The sequence below is a fragment of the Coffea arabica genome, chromosome 2e (genome assembly GCF_036785885.1).
Source record: "Coffea arabica cultivar ET-39 chromosome 2e, Coffea Arabica ET-39 HiFi, whole genome shotgun sequence".
Classification (NCBI taxonomy): Eukaryota; Viridiplantae; Streptophyta; class Magnoliopsida; order Gentianales; family Rubiaceae; genus Coffea; species Coffea arabica.
Window position 1 is genome coordinate 68,944,681 of NC_092313.1, and position 24,813 is coordinate 68,969,493.

At 37.0% G+C, this 24,813-nt stretch overlaps 2 protein-coding genes across 15 annotated transcripts; one reads left to right on the forward strand and one right to left on the reverse strand.

Annotated features, from left to right (window-relative positions):
• Positions 1-653: 653 nt before the first annotated feature.
• On the reverse strand, positions 654-10,521 carry LOC113732778 (uncharacterized). Of its 5 annotated transcripts, none has more exons than XR_011840905.1 (18): positions 10,316-10,521; positions 10,175-10,215; positions 9,621-9,689; positions 9,359-9,469; positions 9,000-9,073; positions 7,556-7,638; positions 6,688-6,739; positions 6,582-6,604; positions 6,216-6,348; positions 6,059-6,127; positions 5,800-5,901; positions 4,839-4,907; positions 3,854-3,910; positions 2,816-2,906; positions 2,228-2,330; positions 1,844-1,924; positions 1,697-1,753; positions 654-1,607 (listed from the first exon to the last, which is right to left on the reverse strand). XR_011840905.1 is itself a non-coding variant. In XM_072080787.1 (14 exons), the coding sequence occupies exons 1-14, from the start codon at positions 10,390-10,392 to the stop codon at positions 2,817-2,819; spliced, it is 1,050 nt and encodes a 349-aa protein (XP_071936888.1). In that variant the 5' UTR covers positions 10,393-10,520; the 3' UTR covers positions 2,538-2,816. The 5 variants fall into 5 exon arrangements, 2 of the variants coding, with proteins under 2 accessions (XP_071936888.1, XP_071936889.1); XR_011840904.1 differs by having other exon boundaries at positions 1,844-2,031; XR_011840903.1 differs by having other exon boundaries at positions 1,844-2,330.
• Positions 10,522-14,590: 4,069 nt separating this feature from the next.
• On the forward strand, positions 14,591-24,592 carry LOC113733376 (replication protein A 70 kDa DNA-binding subunit B-like). 10 transcript variants are annotated; one of them, XM_072080795.1, is made up of 12 exons: positions 14,593-15,024; positions 15,104-15,135; positions 15,384-15,462; positions 21,947-22,091; positions 22,181-22,451; positions 22,536-22,632; positions 22,747-22,871; positions 22,971-23,049; positions 23,147-23,276; positions 23,365-23,516; positions 23,620-24,047; positions 24,126-24,592. In XM_072080795.1, exons 4-11 carry the CDS (start codon positions 21,948-21,950, stop codon positions 23,765-23,767), a joined length of 1,146 nt encoding a protein of 381 aa, XP_071936896.1. In that variant the 5' UTR covers positions 14,593-15,024; positions 15,104-15,135; positions 15,384-15,462; position 21,947; the 3' UTR covers positions 23,768-24,047; positions 24,126-24,592. The 10 variants fall into 10 exon arrangements, with proteins under 10 accessions (XP_071936891.1, XP_027115551.2, XP_071936896.1 ...); XM_072080793.1 differs by having other exon boundaries at positions 15,104-15,462; XM_072080794.1 differs by lacking the exon at positions 15,384-15,462 and having other exon boundaries at positions 14,594-15,024.
• Positions 24,593-24,813: the final 221 nt, after the last annotated feature.

A 24,813-nucleotide genomic window follows, 5' to 3' on the forward strand; every position in this document is an offset into this window, starting at 1 on the left:
GCACTTATAATGTATTAATTCTCTCTTCTTTTTGGGTATCATCATAATAGTGGTTCAAAAATCTTTATTCAAATCACAATAAATAAGGGGTTGACTTCATAGATGGAATTTCTCTTCACAACAAATTTTGATGAAAATTTTATTTATACTCCATATTTTGTTAATTATATTCCTACAACAAATAAAAACTATATCATAAAAAATAATAGTGAATGTGTGATTAACAAAAATGAGAGTTCAAACAACTTTTGTCAATTTTAATTGTTAAGATTCTCAATTTTTCTCCTATATTTCTATTCATTTATCATGTGCCAAAATAATTTGATTTTATGTGTTCGACTAAATTTCTAGGGGGCCCAAGCCATGCTTTGTATAGCTCAAGTACCTCTAGTATAAAAATATGTGGGAAAAGGGAAAGAAATAAACTCACAATCAAACCTCAATCATTTTATTGAATCAAATCTCAAAAACAACAAAAGACAAGCCGGAGACCTTTCATTCTTGTGCTCACGGCTCTCACAACTCTAGCAATTCCTTGGAGTCGTCCCTCCTCAAGTGTTAACATGCTTGTAGTAGTGCGATATATATATATATATATATATATATATATATATAGAGAGAGAGAGAGACTAACCCAAGGGAGTAAGAGAGAGAGAGACTAACCCAAGGAGTAATCAATTCAAACCAACTAGGAGTTGGACTAACACTTGACTCGTTACTATTTGGACCTGGCCTCAATTACGGAAACTATACCTTATCAAAACTAGACACTGAAATAAGAAACTCAAAGAATTTAGGAAATTAAATAATAAAATAATTTGGTTTAATTTCCTTCAATATCTCTACATTCTCATTTTTGCTAACCGACTCCTTGGGAGCTCTTTTTTGAGGGAAAAGCACGACGCTTGGCACAGTTGACTCCTGATCTTTTGCCATATCTTCACCATCTTTCTTTTGTATAGATGAGCAGGAAGAAAGAACTTCATCATCTACACCGTTTGGGAGTTGTGATAGCTCTCTTTCATCTCTGGGGAAGCTCGAGTGGTACCTAACCGGTTCCGTTTGTTTTGCTGCATTCATTGGACAATAATCCTTCACTTCAGATGGATTTGTATGAGAAGTCAAATGCAGATTTTGATCTTTTCTGGTGCTAGTTCGATGTTGCGATTGCGCAGGCATGCGTCCTAAAGTCACAGGCTTCATGGCCTGAGCTTCCAGGGTTTGCATGATCCAATCATGCAGTCTCTGGACGATATAAAATCCATGGCCAAGAAAGCCTCCCAAACTCAAATGCTGCTTCAAGTCTTGTGCTGCTAGAACTGCAGAACTTGCTATGAAGATGAAGAGTCTGCAGAAAATGGCTAAAGCATCCCGCACAAAACATTCTGTAGGCAGGATGAAATTGATGAATATGCCAAAAATGCCAAGGCTTTCAGGGCTGCCCTTTAATTCATCCATATCCTCCCCCATTCTTCAGAGGTTGCATTAAAAACATCGAGGGCTTGCTTCATCCGAACGCAAGGTAATCACAGTGTTATGGGAGAGAATCTCCCACACGTCAAGCAACAAGGATTACTTTATGCCAGAAAAGTTTTCCTTTCTTTTTCCTGTGCCCAATATCCACCCAAAGTTGATTATGCTTTAAAGAAATAGGTCGCTTTCAGGAAGATACAAGATCCAGTTGCTTGACTGTTACCTTGAATATTAGTTGAAGGATTACCATGAGTAAGAAAAAGGATGACTGTTGATATTCCTACAAACATACAATTTAGGGGATATAAGTTTAGCATGTACAACAACCTTGGGACCAGTTAGTCAAGAAAGGACACAAGGAATCTCTAACCTGGTATGGTCTTCAGTTCCCAGGAATACCCGAGTCACTTTAGCCCAACTCTTGAGTTCCGCAAAATATTCCTAATCTTGACTGAATTTAGCACATTTGACACATATTTGTAGAAATTTGAAACGGGCCAAAGTCCAAGATTTGGTAAAGGAAATGAATGGGGGGAGGACAACCCCCAAGACTATTATCTATACATGAATGCCAGAGATAATAACAAAACATGTTAGTATGCTTTGATGTTCAACGAACACCACAAAACCAATCACAACACTGAATTTAAAGATGGCTCTACCAAGTCGCAAATTACAATCCTAGCAGCACTTCATCTGAAGGGTAAATTAATGTTCAGCAGATTAGAAAGCATAACAAAAATGAAAAACCTACCTTTGCTGGTTTTTCATTCAGTAAATCTAGTGCATAAAGTCTTTCCCTTCACCTCCTTTCTCCCCCCTTTGTCGGGAAGAGGTTGTGTTCATAAACTGATGTCCTGTGTAGTAACAAACCTTAATATGAACCATGCATGTAATTCCACAAAATGGATTATTTCAAAGATCCAGCAAATAAGTCTCAAGGTCTGAAAATTAAAGATAAATGATCCGACTACCCATGATCTAAGATTCCCCAAAATGGTTAAACAACTAGACGAACAAGAATTCGAGTATATCAATGCTGTAAAGTACATATCCACTGGGAATTCACAAGTCATTAGATGAATATCACTTAAAATAAGTGCAGTGTTCAAAAACTCCAAACCGTCATCCCCTCATTCAACTTTACAAGCATGAAAGTAGCTATTTGAATCTGCCCAATGACTTACAGGGAATTCACGGTATAAGCTATTCGTGGCCAAAAAAAAAATTAAAATTAGTCCTTTACATCAGAAATTTTACTGAACAAACAAATTCTAAAAAATAATAAGATGCCATTATTCAAAATTTTTAGTTTACAAAATATCTCCTCATCAGATAAAACCTCACGAAGTGTTGATTCGTCCACATAGACGCCAATATGCTCCAGGGTGGAAGAGAGATTTCTCAAAAACCCATATCTCACGCACAAGAACCTGAGGCAAAAGGGTAAGCGTCAGGTACATCTTATTATCTTATTTCAAGAGAGAAGCAATAGCTTCAGTCCTTGTCATCAAAGGTGGTGAGCATCACTGAATTTCAAATGGCATTAGATTCCAACTCTCATGGATGACAATTAAATGTGAACATCTACTAATATGAACAACTACCAAAGGGTAGGTTTTCGTTCATCCACCATGACCTGTACTAATCCTCAGTAAGGGTGGGGATTCAGTTCTCAACTAGTCACCTTTCAGATTCCTATAATCTACAATCCCCTTTTGTCCAAGAACTAATCTCAGAAGCATTGGCATATGTAATCTATTTACACGCACTTTCAAATAGGTCCCTAGAAAGTAGGAACTAGAAAGTAAATGGTTAACTTGTTCAATGTTCAAATGCTCTAACCAGGAGGGCTACCACTAAAACCTTCTAAGGGGCTACAAGATGTTTTGGCATCTTATTGGAGGCATGAATACTATCCCCAAGCAATTTAACTAATTAATTTTCCTTCGAACAGGATTAGAGTAAGGTACATTTATTACAAAGACACCCAGTAAATGGACCAGGTAACCATGATGATAATACTTACCCAAAAAAAAAAAAACCATGAAGATAATAACAAAAGTTACAGATTAGCACTCATTTCTTCAAGAAAAGTTCAGAAATAATGTTATGTGATAAACTTTGAAAGACTAGATAAACCCAATTATTAACTTCTATTGGTATCATGTAATTTGTTTACTAAAGTGCCAGAGTCTGGCAATTCTTCCGTGCAAGGACAATATTCATCCCTCGAGCAGCACAACTAAATTTTTTCATATTGAAACTCTCCATCAGATCATGGCTAACACCTAGAAGCACATCTCAGAAAAGATTAGCAAAATTTTACCAGCATATTTTCATTCACTTCACTTAAGAAGAATAAGCATTTAGCACCTACCTCCTTGTCCTTGTCTCCAGCAACAACAGTTCCATTTGTATCATATGCCTCATACTTCTGCAGAAACAAATAAAAGTGTATTGGCAAAAGTAGACAGACAAAATGATCATGAACCAAGCAAACACAAATGGTGACACTTGTGTAACAATCTATAGATGATCTTTACTATTGAACCAGAGCAGTGGGGTTATAAGATGAGCTTCTTCATGCAAGATTTGTAACTCCTAGGATAAGCAAGCCCAAAAAGCATTCTAATTTCCAATAGAATACTGCTTTTAGGCCACAGATTCGAAACAAAGAATTGCCAGCATGTGAATACGACCACACATAGACCATAGATGGCACTGGCCATAAGAGATATATAACCTTCCTAAGGCATCCTTCCAATATTGAAATCATCCTCCTTGGACTTACTATTATGTTAGTTGCTATTTCATTTGGTTGTCCTATTAGAAAAAGAAGTTACTTGTAGAAAGGTCAATCTCTACAGCACACTTGGACATCTAGCACAATCCTCCACATCATGACATCTGGCATCACCCAAAGAAAACACAGGAGTTCAGGGTCTCTCTCTCTCTCTAAAAGGACGCTTTGATCTTATTCTCTCAGATCCATAATCACTAGTTCCGTTGCTACGTTAACATTTCGCAAAAATCACTAACCAACTATGCAGATCTGAAACATGCACACACCTCAGCAACTTTCACCCTAGAGTTCGCTGCAAGATTTGACTTGAACCAACTATGCTTAGTTTTCTGTCCTGTTTCCCGCTTAGACAGATGCTAAGAAGAGTATTTCACTTATTTCTACTTATAATTCTGCACGCATGAACAACCAAATTGTAAAGAATCAAAGTACCATTGCACATGGTCCTAATGCTCGAATTAACTAATTGACTAAACACATTGTAAATTATAATCAAAACAGCAAACAAAATTCAGCAAACAATGACAAACCATTAAACACACTCACAAAGCAGATTTACCTGTTTAGTCAAAAATTCAAGTGTAAGCTGTGCAAACGCCTTATTAAGATTTTCCCGATCAATGGCAATCTGCAAAGAAACAGAAATGCCTTAATGCAGAATGAAAATACTGAAAAAGATAATCATCTTAAGGTCAAATGTAACAAATGATTAAATTTCGCTATTTGAATAATAACTCGTATCTTGAAAACTATATGAATTTCGATGACAGCAATGAAGCAACACTGATTTGCCCTATAGACGCTCTTTTTGGTAGAATTTTAAGCCTTTACACTAGAACTGACATTGGTAGAAAGAAGATACTACAAGCCCAAATCCCCTCCAGACATTGGAAATTAAACAAACTAGTGGAACACTAAGGATAGAAAGCATGAAGGGAATCCCATAAAGTTTCAAATCGTTGTGGAACAGCACTTGCTATAAATAAGATCTGCCACCTAAGGTCCTTCTCAAAGTCAAGACTAATGACCGCAGTAGAAAGACTAACAAGTAAAACATGCGTGTACGCATAAACAGGTAGCATTCCTGCAAACACATACATGCACATGAAGCATCCAGACTACAGAAAATTTCTATGAAGCATTCATAAATCAATAAGACATGCATTTTTTACCAGACACCACATGTATCCGGAAAAATGTTCAAAGCTCAACCAGCGGAAACAAAGGTCCATGTCTGGTGTTGGCCCAAAATAGCATGCAAATAAAGAAAAATCACAAAGAAATATGCAAAGAAGCAAAAGAAACATTGTAACCCAGACACATTCTCAAGTTTGTCAAACTCTGCTCTGGAAGATGTTACAACTTGCTGAGGAAAGGAAATCTATTGGTTAGCATTTCATCTGTGTAGAACCAGAATAACAAGCAATGCCTCTACATCTATGTTACCTCTTCAGCACATAAAGATAAACCTCAAAATAGCACAGCGTTTAGAATTTATGTCAATGTTCATAGATACTTGCCAGTCGAGCACGTAGTGTTTGTATTTGAACTGCTGGTTCCACCAGTTCCCAATACATTTTACTCCACCTGGATTCTCTTTGCTTGATTTCATTCTTGAGAGCCTGTTATAAGCAATGAAGGAATTAAGCTCGTCTGGATTTATATCCATATACAAATTCAAGTGGTTCCTATAAGTCAGCTTCAAGAAAGGTAGATGTTTTTAACGTCCATATATAATTGTGCCTAAAAAAGCACATTTTAGGAGAAAAGCGCACGTACAGAATACATCTTCTCTGTAACTAATTTCCTCAATGATGTTTTGTCTCCATTAGCAACTTTAGTACTTATCTGAGAAGCTCAGAAAAAGAAAAAGTTCCATGAGAAAGAAATTCCACTAAACACCACAATCAAAAGGATAACAGCAAATATAACTTGCCAAAGTTCTACCGCAGAGTAATTTCTTGATGGCAAAAGCAAACCTCTTTGTATAAGTCAAAAGCTTCATTATAGAACTTCTGTTTAGAGTATCCAGATTTTCGCAATTTAGCAATGGCATACGCAGTTTTGAGCTGCAAACACAAAATCAGTGTCTTAAGAACTTAATAATCAACAAGAAACAGGTTAAAGATCTGCAAAGATTTATTATACATGGCTCAAATCTAATCAAAGCTTCTATATAAGATCCACATACACACGCATGTGGAGCATCAGGTAACCATAAGCACTTCTATTGAGATAGAAAAGTACAAATGTGGAAATACAATTTTCAAATGACAAATTCATGTCAGTTTGGACAACTTACAAATGTGAATTTCCTGCTGTTTGCTGCAATATGAAATTAGTCCAGAAGGATAAAACAACTATCGAACTCACAGATTGACAAATCTAAATTCAATCGGGTTCATTACCTCTAAAATAAGATCATCTTTTGTTCTACGCCAACCACTTCTTGTAAACCACCTGAAATCACAAGACACAAGTACAAGCCAAGTTGATCTGTACCCATAAATTCCCTAAAGAATCATAGAGCATTTATAGTTCCAATGGAACTCAAGAACATGCTGATATCTTTTTATAAACACTCCAGGGTGTTAAACAAGAGGTCAAGAGAGTCAAAATGTCTTGCCAACTAGCTAACAGATCAGCTCTTGAAATAGTGGGGAGCAGTCAAAATCATAAGCAAAGCACAACATGCTGCTTTTTTATTTAAATAGCACATGAAAATTTCATGAATAGAACAAAAATACAACATAATTAATCTTTATTTAAAGGAAAATTCATTCTTTAACTCTATCAATTTCTACCATAACCTTGGTAAGGACAATAACGTAGAAAAATGAGAAATCAATAGTCTTAGTACATGAAAGTCTTCAATGTGTTCATGGAACACTAGCATGCCTATCTGTTAAATGCTTGCATTGTTCTCAAAATAGGTAAGAAAATGAAACCCAAGAAGGAAATGATATTTCACGGATGATATAGCTGAGGAATGATTAATATTTTATAACCAAAGAATCATTTTGTCGCAAATTATAGAAAACAATACTGGATAGATTTGAAACCTACATTTAGTAAACACAGATTGACCATTAGTACATGTATACTTTTTTTCACTTTGCCCTTTCGAGTAGCATATATAATCACCGCAGCTACTAAAATTATTTGTATCCATATACTATAAAGAGTTTGAATTCTCCTTCACTTTTAAAATGGTGAAGTTCTTGTCACAAGGAAAACTTTAATAGTAATTAGCATTGTCTTGAAGAGTATGCTAACCTTCTCCAGAAAGGAATCTTTTCACGAGGTGCATATGGCTCATACACAATTCCAGGACTCTGCATAGATACCTGAAGTGCTCCCTGCATATTAGGAGTGTAAACGAGATAATAAGCTAACATACTATTTCTTTTACAGCTGATTATATCTTCATAACCTAGCATGCACAAACAAATGATGCCACCAAGGCTACTACAGGTCAAAAAGAACAATACATCCTGGTAATCTTAAACCATATTTCTGCAATGGCCTCAAGATAACTTCTCTGAGAAATAAAGAATTGCTATATGTGGGTTTACAACATGATTGCACTTTAGCAGATTGTTGAAAAGACCAACACTTAAATGTATTAGAACACTAGAGGGAAAAAGCATGGACCACACCATAAGTATCCATTTCAGCAAAACACAATTAATTGAAGATTAGAAATTAACTAATTAACTAATAATATTTCTTTTGCTGTTTATGGATGATGTCAACTTTTCCTGTTTCAGATTCAACAGTTCTATTTCTGCTCAAAAAATTGAGGTATCCAAGTTTTGATGTTTCTCATCCCAGGACATCACCTTTTCACTCTCCAAACATAAGCATTAGGGGAAAGATGCTCGATTCAGTGTAAAATATCAAGTTGGCAGTGATATAGATGCTTTGGTAGTATATGTCATTAGATTTTTCATCCTACCTTTAATTTATATGCAAAAGGGATGTTTAAAAAGTACAAGGGAGTAACAAGAAGATAATTAACCACAGGAGGATGAAGAGTAATCTAGTTGGAAAGACATTCATATGCTGTAAATGAAGAGGCAGCACTTATAAAGAAATTGAGAGAGCAAAGAACTCAAGCACAAATCAAGACCAAAATGATATTTTCACACTCTAATGGGCCAGACAGTTGAATAAGATGTTAAGCTAGATGTAGTGAAAACTGCAATAGGTAGACCAATGATTAAAACCATAACACATGGTCAATATATTAGTAGACAATAGAAATAGCAAATCAGATACATGACTTTCAGTTACACATTTTGCCGTTAGTAAAGCAGCTAAACCTCATAACCCACAGAATCTATTGGCCATTAATAATTCACCTGGCAAACAACATTAACAGCTCTCAATCATTTCTAAACCAAAAATTTGCCATAACAACAATTTCTTAGGTGAGAACCAGAATGCTAATACCATAGCAAATTATCAACTTTTACAACCTTTTGAACAAGATATAGGACAGTATTTGTCACCATATGTTACATTGAAGAATTATGACTAGTTGTGCTCCCACTTTATCTACCTTTTTTCGTAAAAAGACGATAACACAATGGGAAAAAAAAGCATGAAAACATTATCTATCAGGAACTTTGATACCCTTGTGCTCAACTCCTTGTTGCATACCAAGCAATTTAAAAATTGACCATTAATCAGCAATATCAAGGATAAACTCCCATACCATTAGTCGTGCTTGGGCTGGAGCTTTTGCTTGTGTTGTAACAAATCTAGCATAGCCAAAATTGGATAGCTCAGCTACCTATGAGTAAAAGTTAAATGCTCGGTGAGATTCAAACATCACGGTTTATCAGACAGGAAATTTGACCAAAAAAAGAAATTCTAAAGACAAAACAAATAGCAGCAGCAAACAGCAGAGAAAAAAACAGTGGAAGAGAGTCAAGCACAGAATCCACAAAACTAAGACTCAAGTAGATGCATCCATGTAGGAGGAACAGAAGTCATCCCAGAAGAGACCAAGCACCAGCAAAGGAATATAATCCAAAACATGAAAGCAACATTGCCATTTCACTTTCAAAAAACCTACCGTTGTTGCTTGAAGTATGATTTTAGTACCAGGAGTCCAAGGAAGTCCTCTAGGGTCCTTAGTTACACAGGATGACATGGTCCTACAAATAGCTAGCGGAACAGTCCCTGCCAGAAAAATATAGAGAAATCAACAGTGTCAGCCTGAAATTTCTTGAACTTTTGAATAAACAAACCAAATGTGAAAAAAATACTTTCCTAGAAGTGTAAAAGGTGAAATGAGAAAGAATTAATGAAAACGTAGGAAGTTTCTCCTTACATTTATTACATGATTGATGATTAAGATATCTTCCATCCAAACAAGAGGAATTGCCCCAGGATTTGGAATCTGATCATAAAGAACATTACAGCCCATCAACCATACCAGAATTTAGAATTACGAGTCCCACATAACAAGGAGCCAAGTCAAAATTCATAGGAAAAACCCATCTTTAAGATAAAAAGGGAATTCAAATAGGAAATTAATGGTCAAAAAAATTAAAAAGAAATAAATAAATTAGAAAAAGCCTATAACTTTGTTCAGCAAGCAAATTCCAGAAGCACTCCTGAACTGTAAAAAAAGACAATAAGAATCCCATTTCGCCTAATTTAGCTAATGTAAGCGAGGAAAATAATTTTCTTTCTTCTAACTTTTTAGAAGGGGAAAACCACTTCCCTGTGTGATCCGCATAAATCAATTCAATCCAAAAGAAAAAAAGGCACAGCAGAAACTTTTCCAATGCATAGACATATTACCAGAAAGAACCAGTCATACAGAAATTTTTCTTCAAAAAAAAAGAGAAAAAAGAAAAAAGAAATACATGAACAAATTACCATGTGAAATGACATTTGAATATCTTCCTGAGCTCCCAAGCCTGCAAGACAGTTATACCAAGTGAAATTTGAAATAAAGGGACAAAAGAACGATTCTTGAAAGTTTTCAACGTCTTAGGAGTAAAAATAAAGGAAACTAACAAACGGGACAATTCTGGAATTTGATTTTTTGCTCGATAGAGATTCCGGATCAATTGCAATCGAGGACCCAAACCCATTTTTGAGTTTCCACAGAGGAGACAGAGACAGAGACAAAAAGAAAGGGTTTTTGGGTTTCAAGGGTTTAAGATTTCAGGGGATTACCAGCAGCGCTAGAGTTGCTTTTTTTGGTTCAGTTGAAGGCGCGATCTATATTTCACGTCTTTGAACTTTGGTTTTGGTGGCAAAAAAAAACATTTCTTTTGTTGTTTTATTTTAGGGAAATAACGGTGCCGTTTGGATAGTGTATTATTTGGGATATTCAAAATTGATTTTTGTGAATGATAAAAGTTCCAAATAAGCATCTACTTGAAATAATTGTTTGGATAGCTAAAACATTTATTTATCATTTTCCCACCAAGAGCTATTTTCTTATAAGTGGTTCACCACAATTTGACTATAAATGCTCGACATTGGAGTTTCTACTTACAATGTACCTATTCGACTTCAATCACCAATTCTAGTTCGCTCTACTTGGCTCTAGTGTGGCATTAGTTCCTTGGATAGTAATGATATTGTCCATATTTCAGATACTGTCTTCTAGCGCCTGCATCGCCCTTGGGTTGCATACATTTCATTAGCCATTGCATCTCGTGCTACCTTTCACGCCTCAACCTCTTCTCAAGAAACATTTAACGGCTACATATGTATCTTTTCTCCGGGTTGGGGTTATACCTCGAAATGGACATTCTCATCCTCAAACTCTCAAAAGTGAGCATCCCTAGGCTGTGCTATTCTCAAAAAATTATGTAATGCACAACATGCAATTACCATAGTAATTTGGGTGCTCATATAGAAATTCAGCACTGTGTTTATGAGGAATTTAAATCTTGCCTTCAAAACACCAAAACTGTTCTCTATAACATTCCGAAGTTCTGAATGTCGAGTGTTAAACAACCGTTTGGTTGGGTCTTGTTCACGTACATTCTTATATGGTGGTAAGAAATTCGGAATGTTTCTATACGCTGCATTGACCAAGTAGCACTAGCCTATATTTCCAAAAATTGTAGGGGATGTTAGCACAAAAATTAATAGTCAACTATTGCCCCCAAAGTGTGTGTCAAATATTAATGTCACCACTTATGACCTGAAAGGCGGAATCAAAAAATCTGATGGCGGCATCAACACAGATTCAAGAATGCGGGTATCATGGACACTACCTTCCCATCCAGCGTACACGTAGTTGAAGCGCATGTTAAAAACACAGACTGCTAGGACATTTTGTGAGTGAATCCTATGTCGATTGGTATACGTCATTTGCTCTCCACTAGGTGGATATGTCGGAATATGTGTCATCCAAAACTCCAACAGCACCCTGTTCATTTGGATCAATCAAGTATTTTATTTTGGACTGTTTGCACCTCAAAATTAATGAGGCAAATGTTATGCTCTTTAGCCAGAATTAACAGCTACACAAAATGTCAGTTCTTTTTTACTTGAAAACTTAATATAAAGTCACGATAACTTTACCTTGAACCATCGATAGAAATGTCTTGAATTCGCTATTCTTGGGTGAACATTATCATGGTCATACGGCCTTATTAGTGTGGAGGCAAATCTGTATAGGCCAAGTAACTCTATGCACGTTCCGGTTAATTGTCCCCGTTGACCGATTGAAACATTCGGCTAGCATACACTGAGTGTGGCGATGACTAACCATGACTAATGTCATTGCCAAAGCTTCCTCGATTTCAACCCTTTGCTGATAGGATCTGGATACATAACCATTATGCACTAGTATGTCACATAATCGAAAGAAATTATCAATCATTATCTGCATGTTTTCCATTTTTTGTCGGTAATGTCCATTGATCAACTCTTCGACCCATTCGCGTCCACTTAAAGAGTCCTCATGGTGAGATATTTTATCCCTATTCAAGTCTCGATGCAGTGTCATTAATTCTGCTGCCAAGGGTAGCATGGCCTCGCCCCATTCATCGTCTACAGATATGGAGTGCCTTCGTCCTCTTGTTGTATTCCTATTGTTATTTGTCATGTTCCTAATGCATAGAGGAAAGCTATATAATAAGTTAAGGAATATGGACAAATTGACATATACATTAGGACATGGTACGCGAGTATGTTTACCTTCATAGTTAGTAGGCCACAGACGTTTGGATAGCAGAAAAATTGAAATTGTAGAGCGAGAGCAGAGCATGAGCAAGAGTTCTGCGTGAGTTGTAGTTTCCTTCAGACATCACACATTATACAGGAATTAAGCCGCTGACGCCCATTAATTTATGCCAGAGTTTTGCATGGCTCTCTATGTTATGTGCTCCCACTTTCTATTAAGGCTGACATGTTACAGGTGAAAGTCTGATTTCCATTTCAATGACTACTCATTCGCTTTCAAAAATAAGATGATAACTTTTTGCTGACTTCCTATATATAATTATGGTCTCCAAGACCGGGAACATATAAGGAATCAAATTGTGAAAGATGTGGCAGAGATACACTCTTGATTATATTAGTCCTTTAAATATTATTATATTTCATATTATTCTGTGAAGTAGGACCTTTAATCATATTGGTGCCTTTAAATATTATTATATTTTATAGCCTTGTTTTATTTTTTTTAAAGAAAAATTTGCATTTCTTTAACATATATAGTAAATGTGTGAATGCAATTGCCCCAATTGAACCCAAATGCTGACGTGGCGCTCTCCCATTGGTTGATTGGTGGTAGTCCTCCAATTGATTCCAATTTGATGAGTTGTCGTCCTCTGATTCGTCGATTGGTGGTGGTCCTCCCAATTGTATATTAAATTGATGATGTGGCGAGTTTTGATTGGATGAAAAGTAATAGTCCTCTAATTGCATGTAGGATTGTGCTAAAATTTTGCTTCTTTCTTTTTTATCCAACAAATCACATTAACAAAAAATTTGGATTCTTTTTTTTCTTTGTTGTCCGTCAAATCACATATAATTACCAATTCTTTGCAATTAATTGTTAATAACTAATTTAATGTCATGTTTCTTGTCATTCAACAGATCGCGCTTGATGAGTTGGGTCGTGTTTAATTACCGACTCCTTCAGTTATTACCAAAAAATATATATATTTTAGGGCAAAACAAATAATAATTATCATTTTTTACCGTTGATTGTTAGCAATTATTTATTGCTTTTCGTTGGCCTTTTTTAGTCTTCTGCCAAATTGCATATATTTACTGATACTTTGCAATTCATTGTTGCTGGCTGCTTAATAATGGTTTTTCCCTTGCTGTCTAATGGATCGCGTCTAATTAGCGATTTCTTGCAGTTGTTAGGCAAAAAAAAAGGGACATTTTTTCGCAAAAAAAATATATTTATCAACTGTTTTATTTTATGGATGTTATAAAAAAATGCCCTTTTTGCTGTTAATGTTTCGTTAGTTAATTAATACTTCAATTTTTTAGCTTCTTTTTTATGCTCCGGCGGATTGTATGAGCAAAAAGTGTCCTTTTTTTCCTCCTCCACCAAACTGCATGTATTTACTGGCGCTTTACGCTTAATAGTGCCTTTTTTTGGTCATCCAATAAATCGTGTTTAATTAGTGCTCCCTTGCAGTTGTTAGCCAAAAAAGACCATTTTTGTTCCAAAAAAAAAACCAAGTTTAATCTGTTTTTTTTATTTTCTTTTATCAAATAGATGCTTTTCTGCCATTAATGCTTCGTTGGTTAATTAATAATTTCATTTTTTCCCCTTTGATGATTCGTTGTTTATTTGGCCGCTCTTCTTTTTTTGCTCCAGTGGATCATCTTAACAAAAAAAAAATGACCATTTTTTTCTTCCACCAAACTGTATCTATTTACCAATACGCTACAATTAATTGTTAATAGCTATTTAATAATGTCTTGCTTTTTATTGTTCATCTAATGGATCGTGTTTAATTACCGGTTCCTTTAGTTATTAGGAAAAAAAAATATTTTTGCCAAAACAAATAATAATTATCATTTTTTAACGTTGATTGTTAACAATTATTTATTGCCTGATCTGACCCAATATATTGAGTTAGCAAGAAAGTGCCTTTTTTCCTACTTACATTCATATTTACCTATCAATTTCTCTCTGTTAATTGTTGCCTTTTCCTCGTCACTTTTTTTTTTGTTATTGTTAATGATTACTTAATTTGTTGGCCTGCATTTTAGCTGTTCAAAAAAAAAAATTGCCTCTCTATTAGTATTTTTTCCTTGAACAAAATCTTTTTTTTCGTATGTTTGTCTAAAAAGTTGCACTTTCCGTTGCTGGCCTCGATTTTTGCAATCTACTTTCTGCGCATCTTAATCGAATACATCCTCAGCCATCACTTCTGATTACTTCCATTTGGTGGAGAGTTGTATTTGATGGGAAAGTTGGTACCTCTATTTTACTAAACTACCCAGCCTTTATCTTTCCATTTGCTCAGTTTCTCTTTTTTCCTTATTTCCTGCTCATGGACATATTTGTAAAAATGAAGTGACCGTCATTGTTGCCTTCTGCCAAACATCACCTTTCAGCCTTGCTCTGTTCAGGGATAATCCGGTGTTTTCCTTTTGTACAGTGGTTGTTACCATTACCTGGTTTGTTCTAGCAGAACCTCGGCGGCTTACCATCATGATCGGCGGTAGATCTACAGCTGCTGCATCCTCCATTCTAATCCCTTTCGGCTACTTTTTTTCTGGACAGAATAGAGGTTAGCTATCAACTTCCTTCTGCTCTTGCTCTTGCTTCTTTTTGGCTTTTTCATTACTAATTTCCTGACTTTGTTTCAGCTTGCAAAGTTGCTATCTCTGCTGTTTTGCTGGTGAGTGCCTTGCTCCAAGAACGTTTAACTTAGTCCCTCTGCATCTGTTGAGATTTTTTTTACAAAAAAAATAATTACTTTCCTTTTTTCCCTTGTTGCTTTGTCATTTTACTTAGTTATTGCCTTCTTTTCCCAACAACGGTTTCTTTCTTTTCTTGCGCACCAGCTTAATGCCTTTAATTTTTTCATTGCACTCGGTCTATTAGCACGGGCTTTTTTTTCCTTGTTCTGTTTCTTTTCGCTATTAGCTTTTGTATGCTCGATTTTATCGTGGTACCGCCTGCTTTTCTCTGATTCTGCCCCGAAGCTTTTTTTGCATCCAGACAGGTTAGTGTTTCTGGTTCTCCTCTCTTTCCTATTTCTTTTATATTTTGCTATCTATATTCCGTCTCTATCACTTGTATTTTCTGCTATGTGGTTGGTTGCATCTTCTTAGAGCCTCACTTCTTTGACTTGAATTGCGGGAGCTTATTTACTACTTCCCGAAACTTTTGGATGACTTTGTTGGGTTAACAAGGAGCTTTTCAACTCCTGTTCCTGTACTATTACTGCTGAAGGATGGAAATTATAGACAGCCTTGCATTTCATGCTGAACTACTTTTTGTTACTTATTTTATGTGTCCATTTCGTTTGTTTGCTGCTTATTTCCTAGCTGTTGGATTTCTTATCTTCCTGCCCGTTGCTTGCTTATTAATTTTAGCTTGGACATTTACAGACCTGTTTCCTTTTTTTGTGTTTTTTATTTGTTCAATCTTGCCTTTCTATATATAGTCCCTGTGCGCTTTACCCAATTAGAGTGAATGGGTAAAAGTTCTGCTCGCCGCAAAAGGTACGCAGAAATGCCGGACATAGAAAAAAATGAGCTTTTGCATCGTCGAAGAGAAGATAAGGCTGCCAAAAAAAAAGAAAAACGTCCTCTCTCGCGTATTCGCAAGGTTCCGTTTGGCTATGTGGAAACATGTGTTTCTTTCCCTGAGGCACTCACTGTCCCGACCGATTGTAGCAAGCAGCCTGTTATGCATGGCCAGATGCTAGAAAGTGGGAGTTTTAAAGACGGCCATGATAGCATCGGTGTTATTGCTGAAGCGTTACAGTACATGTCATCTCGTGAGTCTGCTTCCTTTAGTCTTCATAGCCATTCTGCTTCCTCTTCTAAGGAAATGCATCCTGCACCAACAAGGGGTGTACTAGGAGGTGTCAACCTAGAACATCCACTCACTGATACGGCTAATCTTAGGAGCTGTCGACCTATATCCCTTCAAGGAAAACGAAAAAGCTTAGCCTCCTGTTCTTTTACGGCTACGCCTGATCTTCATCTTTTTAACAAAAAAAATAAGAGCTCTGCCTTTGTATCAGGGATAGATGAACTAACAAACTTTCTGGAAGCTCCTTACTGTGACAAAGAGATCCTGCCTATGAACAATCTTTTTGAAAATGTGATTCAATATTGTCCTATAACTGATTTTCCCATGAATTCTAAAAAAGTATATTCTCCTCTTCATGAGTGCCCAAGTCTTGGAACAAAAACTGCTTGCTCTGAACCTTTTTTGCTGCCTGACCAAACAAGCAGCTTTCCTCTTCTATTTGATAAATCCATACGTCCATTTTCCACTGAGAAACAAGTTTTACCTGATAATGGACTTTTTGAAAATGTTGTTAAGTTCTCTCCTTTGTCTAATCCTTATATGGACTTTGGAAAAAACCAGCCTGTCTTGAATGATATCCATAGAGAACTATATCTGCAAAGAGAAACATCTGTCTCTCAAAAACAATCTTCTGCATCAGCAGCAACTTCTCAAGGTATATATTCCTTTGCCTTTTTCCATGTGATTGCAGATACTTCTTTCGCTGCCCTGCCCACTTAGATCCTCTGCAAAAAATATATATTTTCCGGTTCTACTTGACTGGAACTTTCATTATTTGGTCCCTCTGCTGCCTGTACGCAGCCAGATGCCTTTAAACTTTTAGATTCAGCTCTTTTCTTTATATAGTTGCAGAAATTTCTTCTGTTCAAGATAGAGAGTCTAACAAGTCTGCCAAAAAAAAACGTGTTCAAGGGAAAAAGGGTCACCGTCGTAGTTCTTCTGCTCTCCGATCTAGAAAGCAGCCTTCTGGTCAAGCTCGTAATTCTCATGAACATGTCAGGAAGCAGGCTCCGGGTTAGCTTTTTAATTCTCCTTCACTTTCTATAGCTTACCAAGCTATGCAATTAAGTTGATTACCTAAGATGCCGATACTTAGTGCCTTTCTCAGCTATAGTTTGTAATTAAATGCAGCGAGGCCTCGCAGAGGTCGCCAACAGGGCCTTTTTCAGCTTGATGAGATCCCTCATGAAACCATTACCCTTCCGGATGTTCCTAACTGTCACCACTGTGGAGCTAAGAGGTTCTATTTAGAACCTCCTAGCTTTTGTTGCTCTGGCGGAGAGATCTCTTTAGTTATTCCAGCAATGCCTTATGATCTTAAGCGCTTGTTTATCGGAAATGATGAAGAAAGCGCTCACTTTAGGAATAATGTTCGAACCTATAATAATAACTTGGGCTTTACATCCTTTGCTGCGAGGTATGACCCAGAATTGACCAAGAATACGAAAGGTGTTTATACCTTTTGTATTCAAGGCCAAGTCTATCACTTCCTCAATGGTTTGACGCAGCCAGCCGACAAATCATCAGGAATTCAGTTCTACTTCTTTGACACTGATGAAGAATTAGCAAAGAGAACTGGAGCTTGTGAAAAGTTGCGCGAAAGCACTTTAAAATTCCTTATGCGCATCCTTTTGAATAATCCTTACACCAAATTCTTTAAAAGCCTCAGGGATATACCAAACCTTGACAACTATAAAATCATCCTTAACTGTTACCCTGGTTTAGACCAACGTGTCTATAACCTGCCATCCGCCTCACAAGTTGCTGCCATATGGACTGAAGATGAAAATGAAACAGTAGACAGGAGTGCTCATATTCAGGTCTATACTCACTCACATACCAGTCATAGGATTAATCATTACTATGGCTGTTATGACCCTCTACAATATCCTATTCTTTTTCCTCGAGGTGAATGTGGATGGCACCATGGTATTAAAAGACTATATAAGAGGAAAAGAAATGGGGACTCCTGTGAGGATGATTCTAACGTTGATCCTTCTTCTGTTAATGACCCTTCGCACTTAATGGACTTGGAGCGCAGAGGCAAGTATATCACTTACTGCTTCTGCACTATTAAATATTAAACTTAGAACATCTTCTTCATCGACCGAATATTTGTGTCTTATATAGCTGTCGATCGAGCGAAGAACGAGGGAGACACGGTATCAGCTAGAGAGTATTATTGCTACAGATTTCAGATAAGGGATGATGATGAATCGATGCTATTGCACTGCCTTAGGCTTCTACAGCAATTTTCTGTTGATTCTTATGTGAAGATAGAAACTTCGAGGTTGGACTTCCATAGGCATCGACAAAATGTGATAAGATCGGAGATTCTCCAAGGAGTCTTGGACAGTGTTTCTATAGGCCAGTCTGAAGGGTCTAAAGTCGGTCGTAGGATAGTTCTTCCATCCTCTTTTATCGGCGGCCCGAGAGACATGAGGCGCCGGTATCTTGATGCAATGGCGCTCGTTCAGAAATATGGTAAACCTGATATTTTCCTTACCATGACCTGCAATCCAGCATGGAAAGAAATTCAGGACAATCTAAAGTATCATGAGAAGCCGCAAGATAGACCGGATCTTCTAGCCAGAGTTTTTAGAGCTAAATTTGAGATGCTCAAGTCTGAAATTTTGAATAAGCAGATTTTTGGTGAGGTCGCAGCATGTGTCTATGTTATTGAGTTTCAAAAGCGTGGCTTTCCCCATGCTCATTTACTCTTGATCTTAAAACCTCAGTACAAGCTGCTTAATCCTGAATCTTATGATAAAGTTGTCTGTGCAGAGTTACCTGATCGTACTCGTTACCCTTACCTATACAATCTTATTGTCAAGCATATGATCCACGGCCCTTGCGGGGATATGGATAAAACTTGCCCTTGTATGAGAGACGGTTCATGCAAAAGTCATTATCCCAGAGATTTTTGTTCACAAACAACTCATGCTGAAGATGGTTACCCACATTATAGAAGAAGGGATGATGGTAGAAAAATAAAGATCCGACGGTTTACTCTCGATAATAGGTGGGTTGTGCCTTACAACCCGTACCTCCTTGCTTTGTTTGATTGCCACATAAACGTCGAGATCTGTTCGACTATAAAGCTGGTGAAGTACTTGTACAAGTATGTGTTTAAAGTTCATGATCTGGTTTCTTTTAAGGTCGTAACTGATGCCGGTCCTCCTGATATCGATGAAATTAATGAGTTTCAAAAGGGTAGATATATTTCGCCTCTCGAGGCTTTTTGGCGCATCTATGAATTTCGTCTAAATGAGATGACTCCTTCTGTTTATACACTCCAAGTTCACCTTCCAAATCAGCAGTTTGTTTCCTTTGATAAAAACTCAGATCTCTTGCTATTATTAGCCAAGGCTGACTTTTCAAAAACCATGTTAACTGAGTTTTTCAAAATGAATGCAACAAATGCAGTGGCTGAAAATCTTAAATGTTTCTATAGGGATTTCCCTCAGCATTTCGTTTGGACTGCTAAGTATAGACACTGGACAGAAAGGAAACGTCGGAAAGTGATAGGTAGACTTGTTAGTGTTAGTCCAACAGAGGGAGAGCGATATTATCTACGCCTTCTCTTAACTCATGTTCCTGGACCGACATCATTCGATGATCTGTTAACTGTGAACAACAAAAAAATGAGTTCGTTCAGAGATGCTGCCTTTGCACTTGGTCTGTTACAATCTGATTCGTATATAGAAGAAACGCTTGAAGAGGCTGTTGCGTTTCAGATGCCATCTTCGCTCAGGCTCTTATTTGCCACTCTTCTGGTATATTGTTCTCCAACTAATCCCAAAATGTTATGGGAGAAGTTTGAACCAGATTTCTCTAGAGATTATGAAAGACATCAGCAATATCATCCCTGCTCTCCTGACGAAATTAGGAGACTTGTTCTGGCTGATATTAACAGATTGCTTGGCCAGATGGGTAAAAATATTAGTGACTACCAATTGGTGCCACATAATCTCATGAGTTCATATAGCACGTCCCTGACGAAGGAAATTGAGTACGAGAGAAACATCAGCGTACCGTCAGAGGATATGTTACTGTCTTCCAGATTAAATTCTGAACAGAAATATGCTTATGATTTAATCTTGCAAGCATGTTTCTCTTCGCATGGCCATCCTTTTTTTATTGATGGTCCGGGGGGTACCGGTAAAACTTTTTTGTACCGGTCGCTCCTCGCTACTTTGAGATCACAAGGTCATATCGCCATTGCAGTGGCGACATCTGGAATTGCAGCATCTATCCTACCTGGAGGAAGAACTGCACATTCAAGATTTAAAATACCTCTTGACTTTTCAAAGAGCAAAACTTGCCAGCTTAGCAAGCAAGGTAGCGTTGCGAAGTTGCTCTCTGAATCCAAATTGATCTTGTGGGATGAGGCTTCAATGGCCAGACGAGAAACTATTGAAGCATTTGATGATTTGCTGAGAGATATTATGGAATGTAACCTGCCTTTTGGGGGCAAAGTTGTCGTTTTTGGTGGGGATTTCCGACAAACACTGCCTGTAATTGAGCAATCAACAAAAGAGGTCCTTTTACAGTCCTGCTTTCTTAATTCCCCTTTATGGCCTCAACTTCATAAGCTAAAGCTGTCAGAAAATATGCGAGCTATATTAGATCCTCAGTTTTCTGAATTCTTATTAAGTGTGGGCGAAGGAAAGGAACCTGTTGACCTGAATGGTGAAATAACTCTCTCCACAGATTTAGTCATTCCTTATAACGATAAAGAAGAGTCGCTGAACAGGTTAAATAATTTACTACTATGCTGGTTTATCTGTCTGACTTTTTACCTATATAATTCCTAACTTAATTCCTCTATTAACAGGTTAATAAGTTGTGTTTTCCCGGATTTACCTCTCTATTCTCGAGACCCTTATAGTATGATCAATAGGTGTATTCTTGCTCCTAAAAACAGTTCAGTTGATGAGTTAAATGATATCCTAATTAGGAGATTTCCTGGAAAGCTGTATACTTACACTAGCACAGACAAAACTGTTGATCAGAGGCACCAAGGTGATTATGAAGATTTTCTCAATTCTCAAAATCCAAAAGGCCTTCCTCCTCACAAGTTAATGCTAAAGGAAAACTGTCCAATTATATTGATGAGGAATCTTAACCCGCTAGAGGGCCTTTGTAATGGTACTAGACTCATATGTAGAGAACTTGGCCATCACACTATTTCTGCTGAAGTTGTTTTCGGCCAGCATCAAGGAAAAATTATCCTAATTCCAAAGATGCCTCTACAGACTCCTGATAATGAAAAGAATGGCGTTGCATTCATAAGAACGCAGTTTCCAGTCCGCCTTTGCTTTGCATTGACCATCAATAAGTCCCAAGGACAAACTCTCGACTATGTTGGCATTTATTTACGTGAACCTGTTTTTTCTCATGGACAGCTCTATGTAGCTCTGTCCAGAGCCAAAACTTCATCTGCGTGCAAGATTCTCATTGTTCCGGGGACTTTTGATGGTACAAAAAAAGACTGCAAAACTAGAAATGTTGTATTCAATGAAGTATTTCAGTTCAGTTAGCTATATATCTTTCTTGCATTCAGGTATATCTGGATATCCCTATCCCTTAGTTTACTTATTAATGTTATTTCATCCGTATATCACTTTCCAGATTATACATTTTTTTGCTTCTTCTTTTTTCAGGATGACTAACATGTTATCAATCAGAGATATCGCTCCTAATATGAAAAATTGGTGCTGTATTGTAACTGTTCAAGAAAAGCAACAAGTTACTGATTCAATGGGAACACCGACCAAGAAACAAAAATTGATCTTCTACGACTCCGAGGTTATATTTTAGAGCATATTTTCTAAGCATATCAGTTCTTCAATCTTACACTCGTTTTAATGGACTTTTTCAATTGATCTCCTTAACAGGGTTCTAGAGTAGAAGGCATCATTTTCAATGCTGACATACCTAAGATGAGTCCTGTTCTTCAAGTTTATCGAAAGTACAGGATCTCAAATGCTGATGTCAGAAGCATTCCACCAAAATTTCAGACCTCTGACTTGACTGTGCAATGGGTGATTACTGCTAAGACTGTTATTGAAGAAGTTAATAGGGAAGAAGACATCATGCCTGTTAAATTTACCTTCACAGAGTTTGCAGATTTAGCTCAATACATGGACGACAAAAGCAAGTCTGTAGGTAAGTTTTAGCTACCTTTGAAGTGCGAGTTTGCCCTCATCAAACTGATTATTACTTTCCTGACCTACCTTTGCTGTCTCGTAGACGTTCTGGGAGTTGTAATCAGTTCATTAGAGAAGAAAACGATAACTAAGAACTCCAAACAGTCAAATGTTCAGAAATTTGTCCTCCTTAATGAACAGTAAGCACCATCTTTTTATAATCCTATTACTGTTTTTGGCTAGCTCTATCTTCTTGTTTTTGTAACCATCTTTATTTCTTTGAATGTTGACTTATATGTCAATGTGAATACTAGGTCTCAAACAGTGATGCTATCTTTGTGGGATAACTTTTTGAACAATGAAAGACAGATTTTATTGAATACCATTCAGGCCTATCCAGTTGTCATCGGCCGCAGATTAAAAGTTAACAACTACAATGGTTCGTTAAAATACTGCCTTTCTGTATAATAGCCTTTATTTACTTATTTTAAAGCTTGCCAGTGATGCCTGAAATCTTCCGCTATTGTTTATTCTGTAGGAGTTTCACTCTCTACCTGGTTTGATTCTGCACTTCTTGTTGACCCACCCATACAGGAAGCAAGAGAGTTGAAGAATTGGTTCAATGCCTATTTCTTTGCTTTTTTCATAAACACGCAATATGAGCTTTTCTCATTTTTTTTCCCTTATTCTCTGATTTCATCATTCGCTGTGCAGGGCAATGAGAAATACTAAATTAATTGCAAGCCTGATTGAAACAAAGAGTTACATCAAATACAATCCTGAACTCTTTTTGAAAGCAGACCAAAAGACTACTTTAATCTGTAATGTTTCTCTGTCACAGAAGGTGCTATGACGCTTTTCCTATTTATCCACTTTCCTTAAAATTAGTCATGCATATTTAGCTTCTGAACTTATATCTGGTTACCTTTTAGACTACGCTGGTCAAGGCAAAAATCTCTTTTGAGCACATTTTCCAGAAATATTGGTATATGAGCTGTGGAAAATGCAACTGCGCTACTGCAGCAGACTACGACATTGAGTTTACCTGCAATTCATGCAAGCAGAAGAGTCCTGTTGTGCCCAGGTGCTATATTATTAAATCCTCAGCATTAAATTTAGTAGCAAATTGTACCTAAATTCACCAGGCTTCAATCCATTACCTAATACGGTACATGTTTACTTTCCAGATGTCGGTTCGACGTTGATTTAAGTGATGACAGCGGAGTTATACCAGTCTCGGTCTTTGGCGACCTGGCAGAGAAGCTTCTCACCTTCACCGCCCTTGAAGCAATGGATCATTTTAACCAAGTTATTTTAGCTTCATGTGGTTGTTAGTGAAAGCAGCAATCTACTCCCAATTGTTATTCCTTTTTGTGTTGCCTATAGAACCATGAACTTCCACTTGAGTTTGCTCACAACAGCCTGAAAACAAAGACTTTTCTGCTCCATATTAAGCCAATCCAGACTCAATTAGCGGATGCCAGGCAACGTTATACAATTTTGCATTATTCTGAACTTGAACAAGGATTTGATTCTGCTCAATTACTAGAACAACAAAATGCTTTACCTATCTCGTCTGAGCACAAAATTGACGCTGCTCAGCTGCTGGCTCCAGGTTGGTCCACATAGTTACAGTTTTAACAAATAACTTTCGTATCTTACCATCATATCCAACTAATCTTTATCCTTGTAGAAGAAAGTAGCTCTGGTTCAAAAGCTCGCCTCCGCCTCAGTGATAAGTTTGATGAAGCAGAAACTACTGCCAGTGATGACGTTGAGACTGCTACTAAGAATTCCAACAAGAGGACAAAATTGAGATGAATTAGGAGTTTGGAAACTTTTTTGCCTTTTTCATCTGCACTTCTATATGCAAAACAACACATTTTTTGTTACTTTTGAATGTGCTACTACTATGTTTGTAAGCCTTATGACTTCTCTGCGTGGTGACCTGTCAAACAGCTTTTGCATCACCATCTAACGTCGATGCTTACTTTTGTATCAATGTTCCTGCCAGCCCTCCAAAGATGAATTGCAATCTTTATCTTGGATATCAAGGAGATTTTCATAGAAATCTTTGGATTCCTGGCAAGGAACTTACTTTGTTCATTGTATCGACTTTAAAATTTATATGATTTTGGAGTGCTTTTCTGTTCCTTTTCATCTTCTTTTATGCAAATGTTGCAATCAATTCTTTAACCGTCCAGCTATGTATGTACACTTCTTTATTTATTGCACCTACTACCTTCTTTGGGACGTAGAGATTATAAATTCACCTTGTGTTGCTCCTTTCTAGACTGATTCTTTGACTGCATATATGACAGACATGACAAAAGCATGGCTATCTATGAATTCCTTGCAGGCAATTAAATTTTCCAAGTACA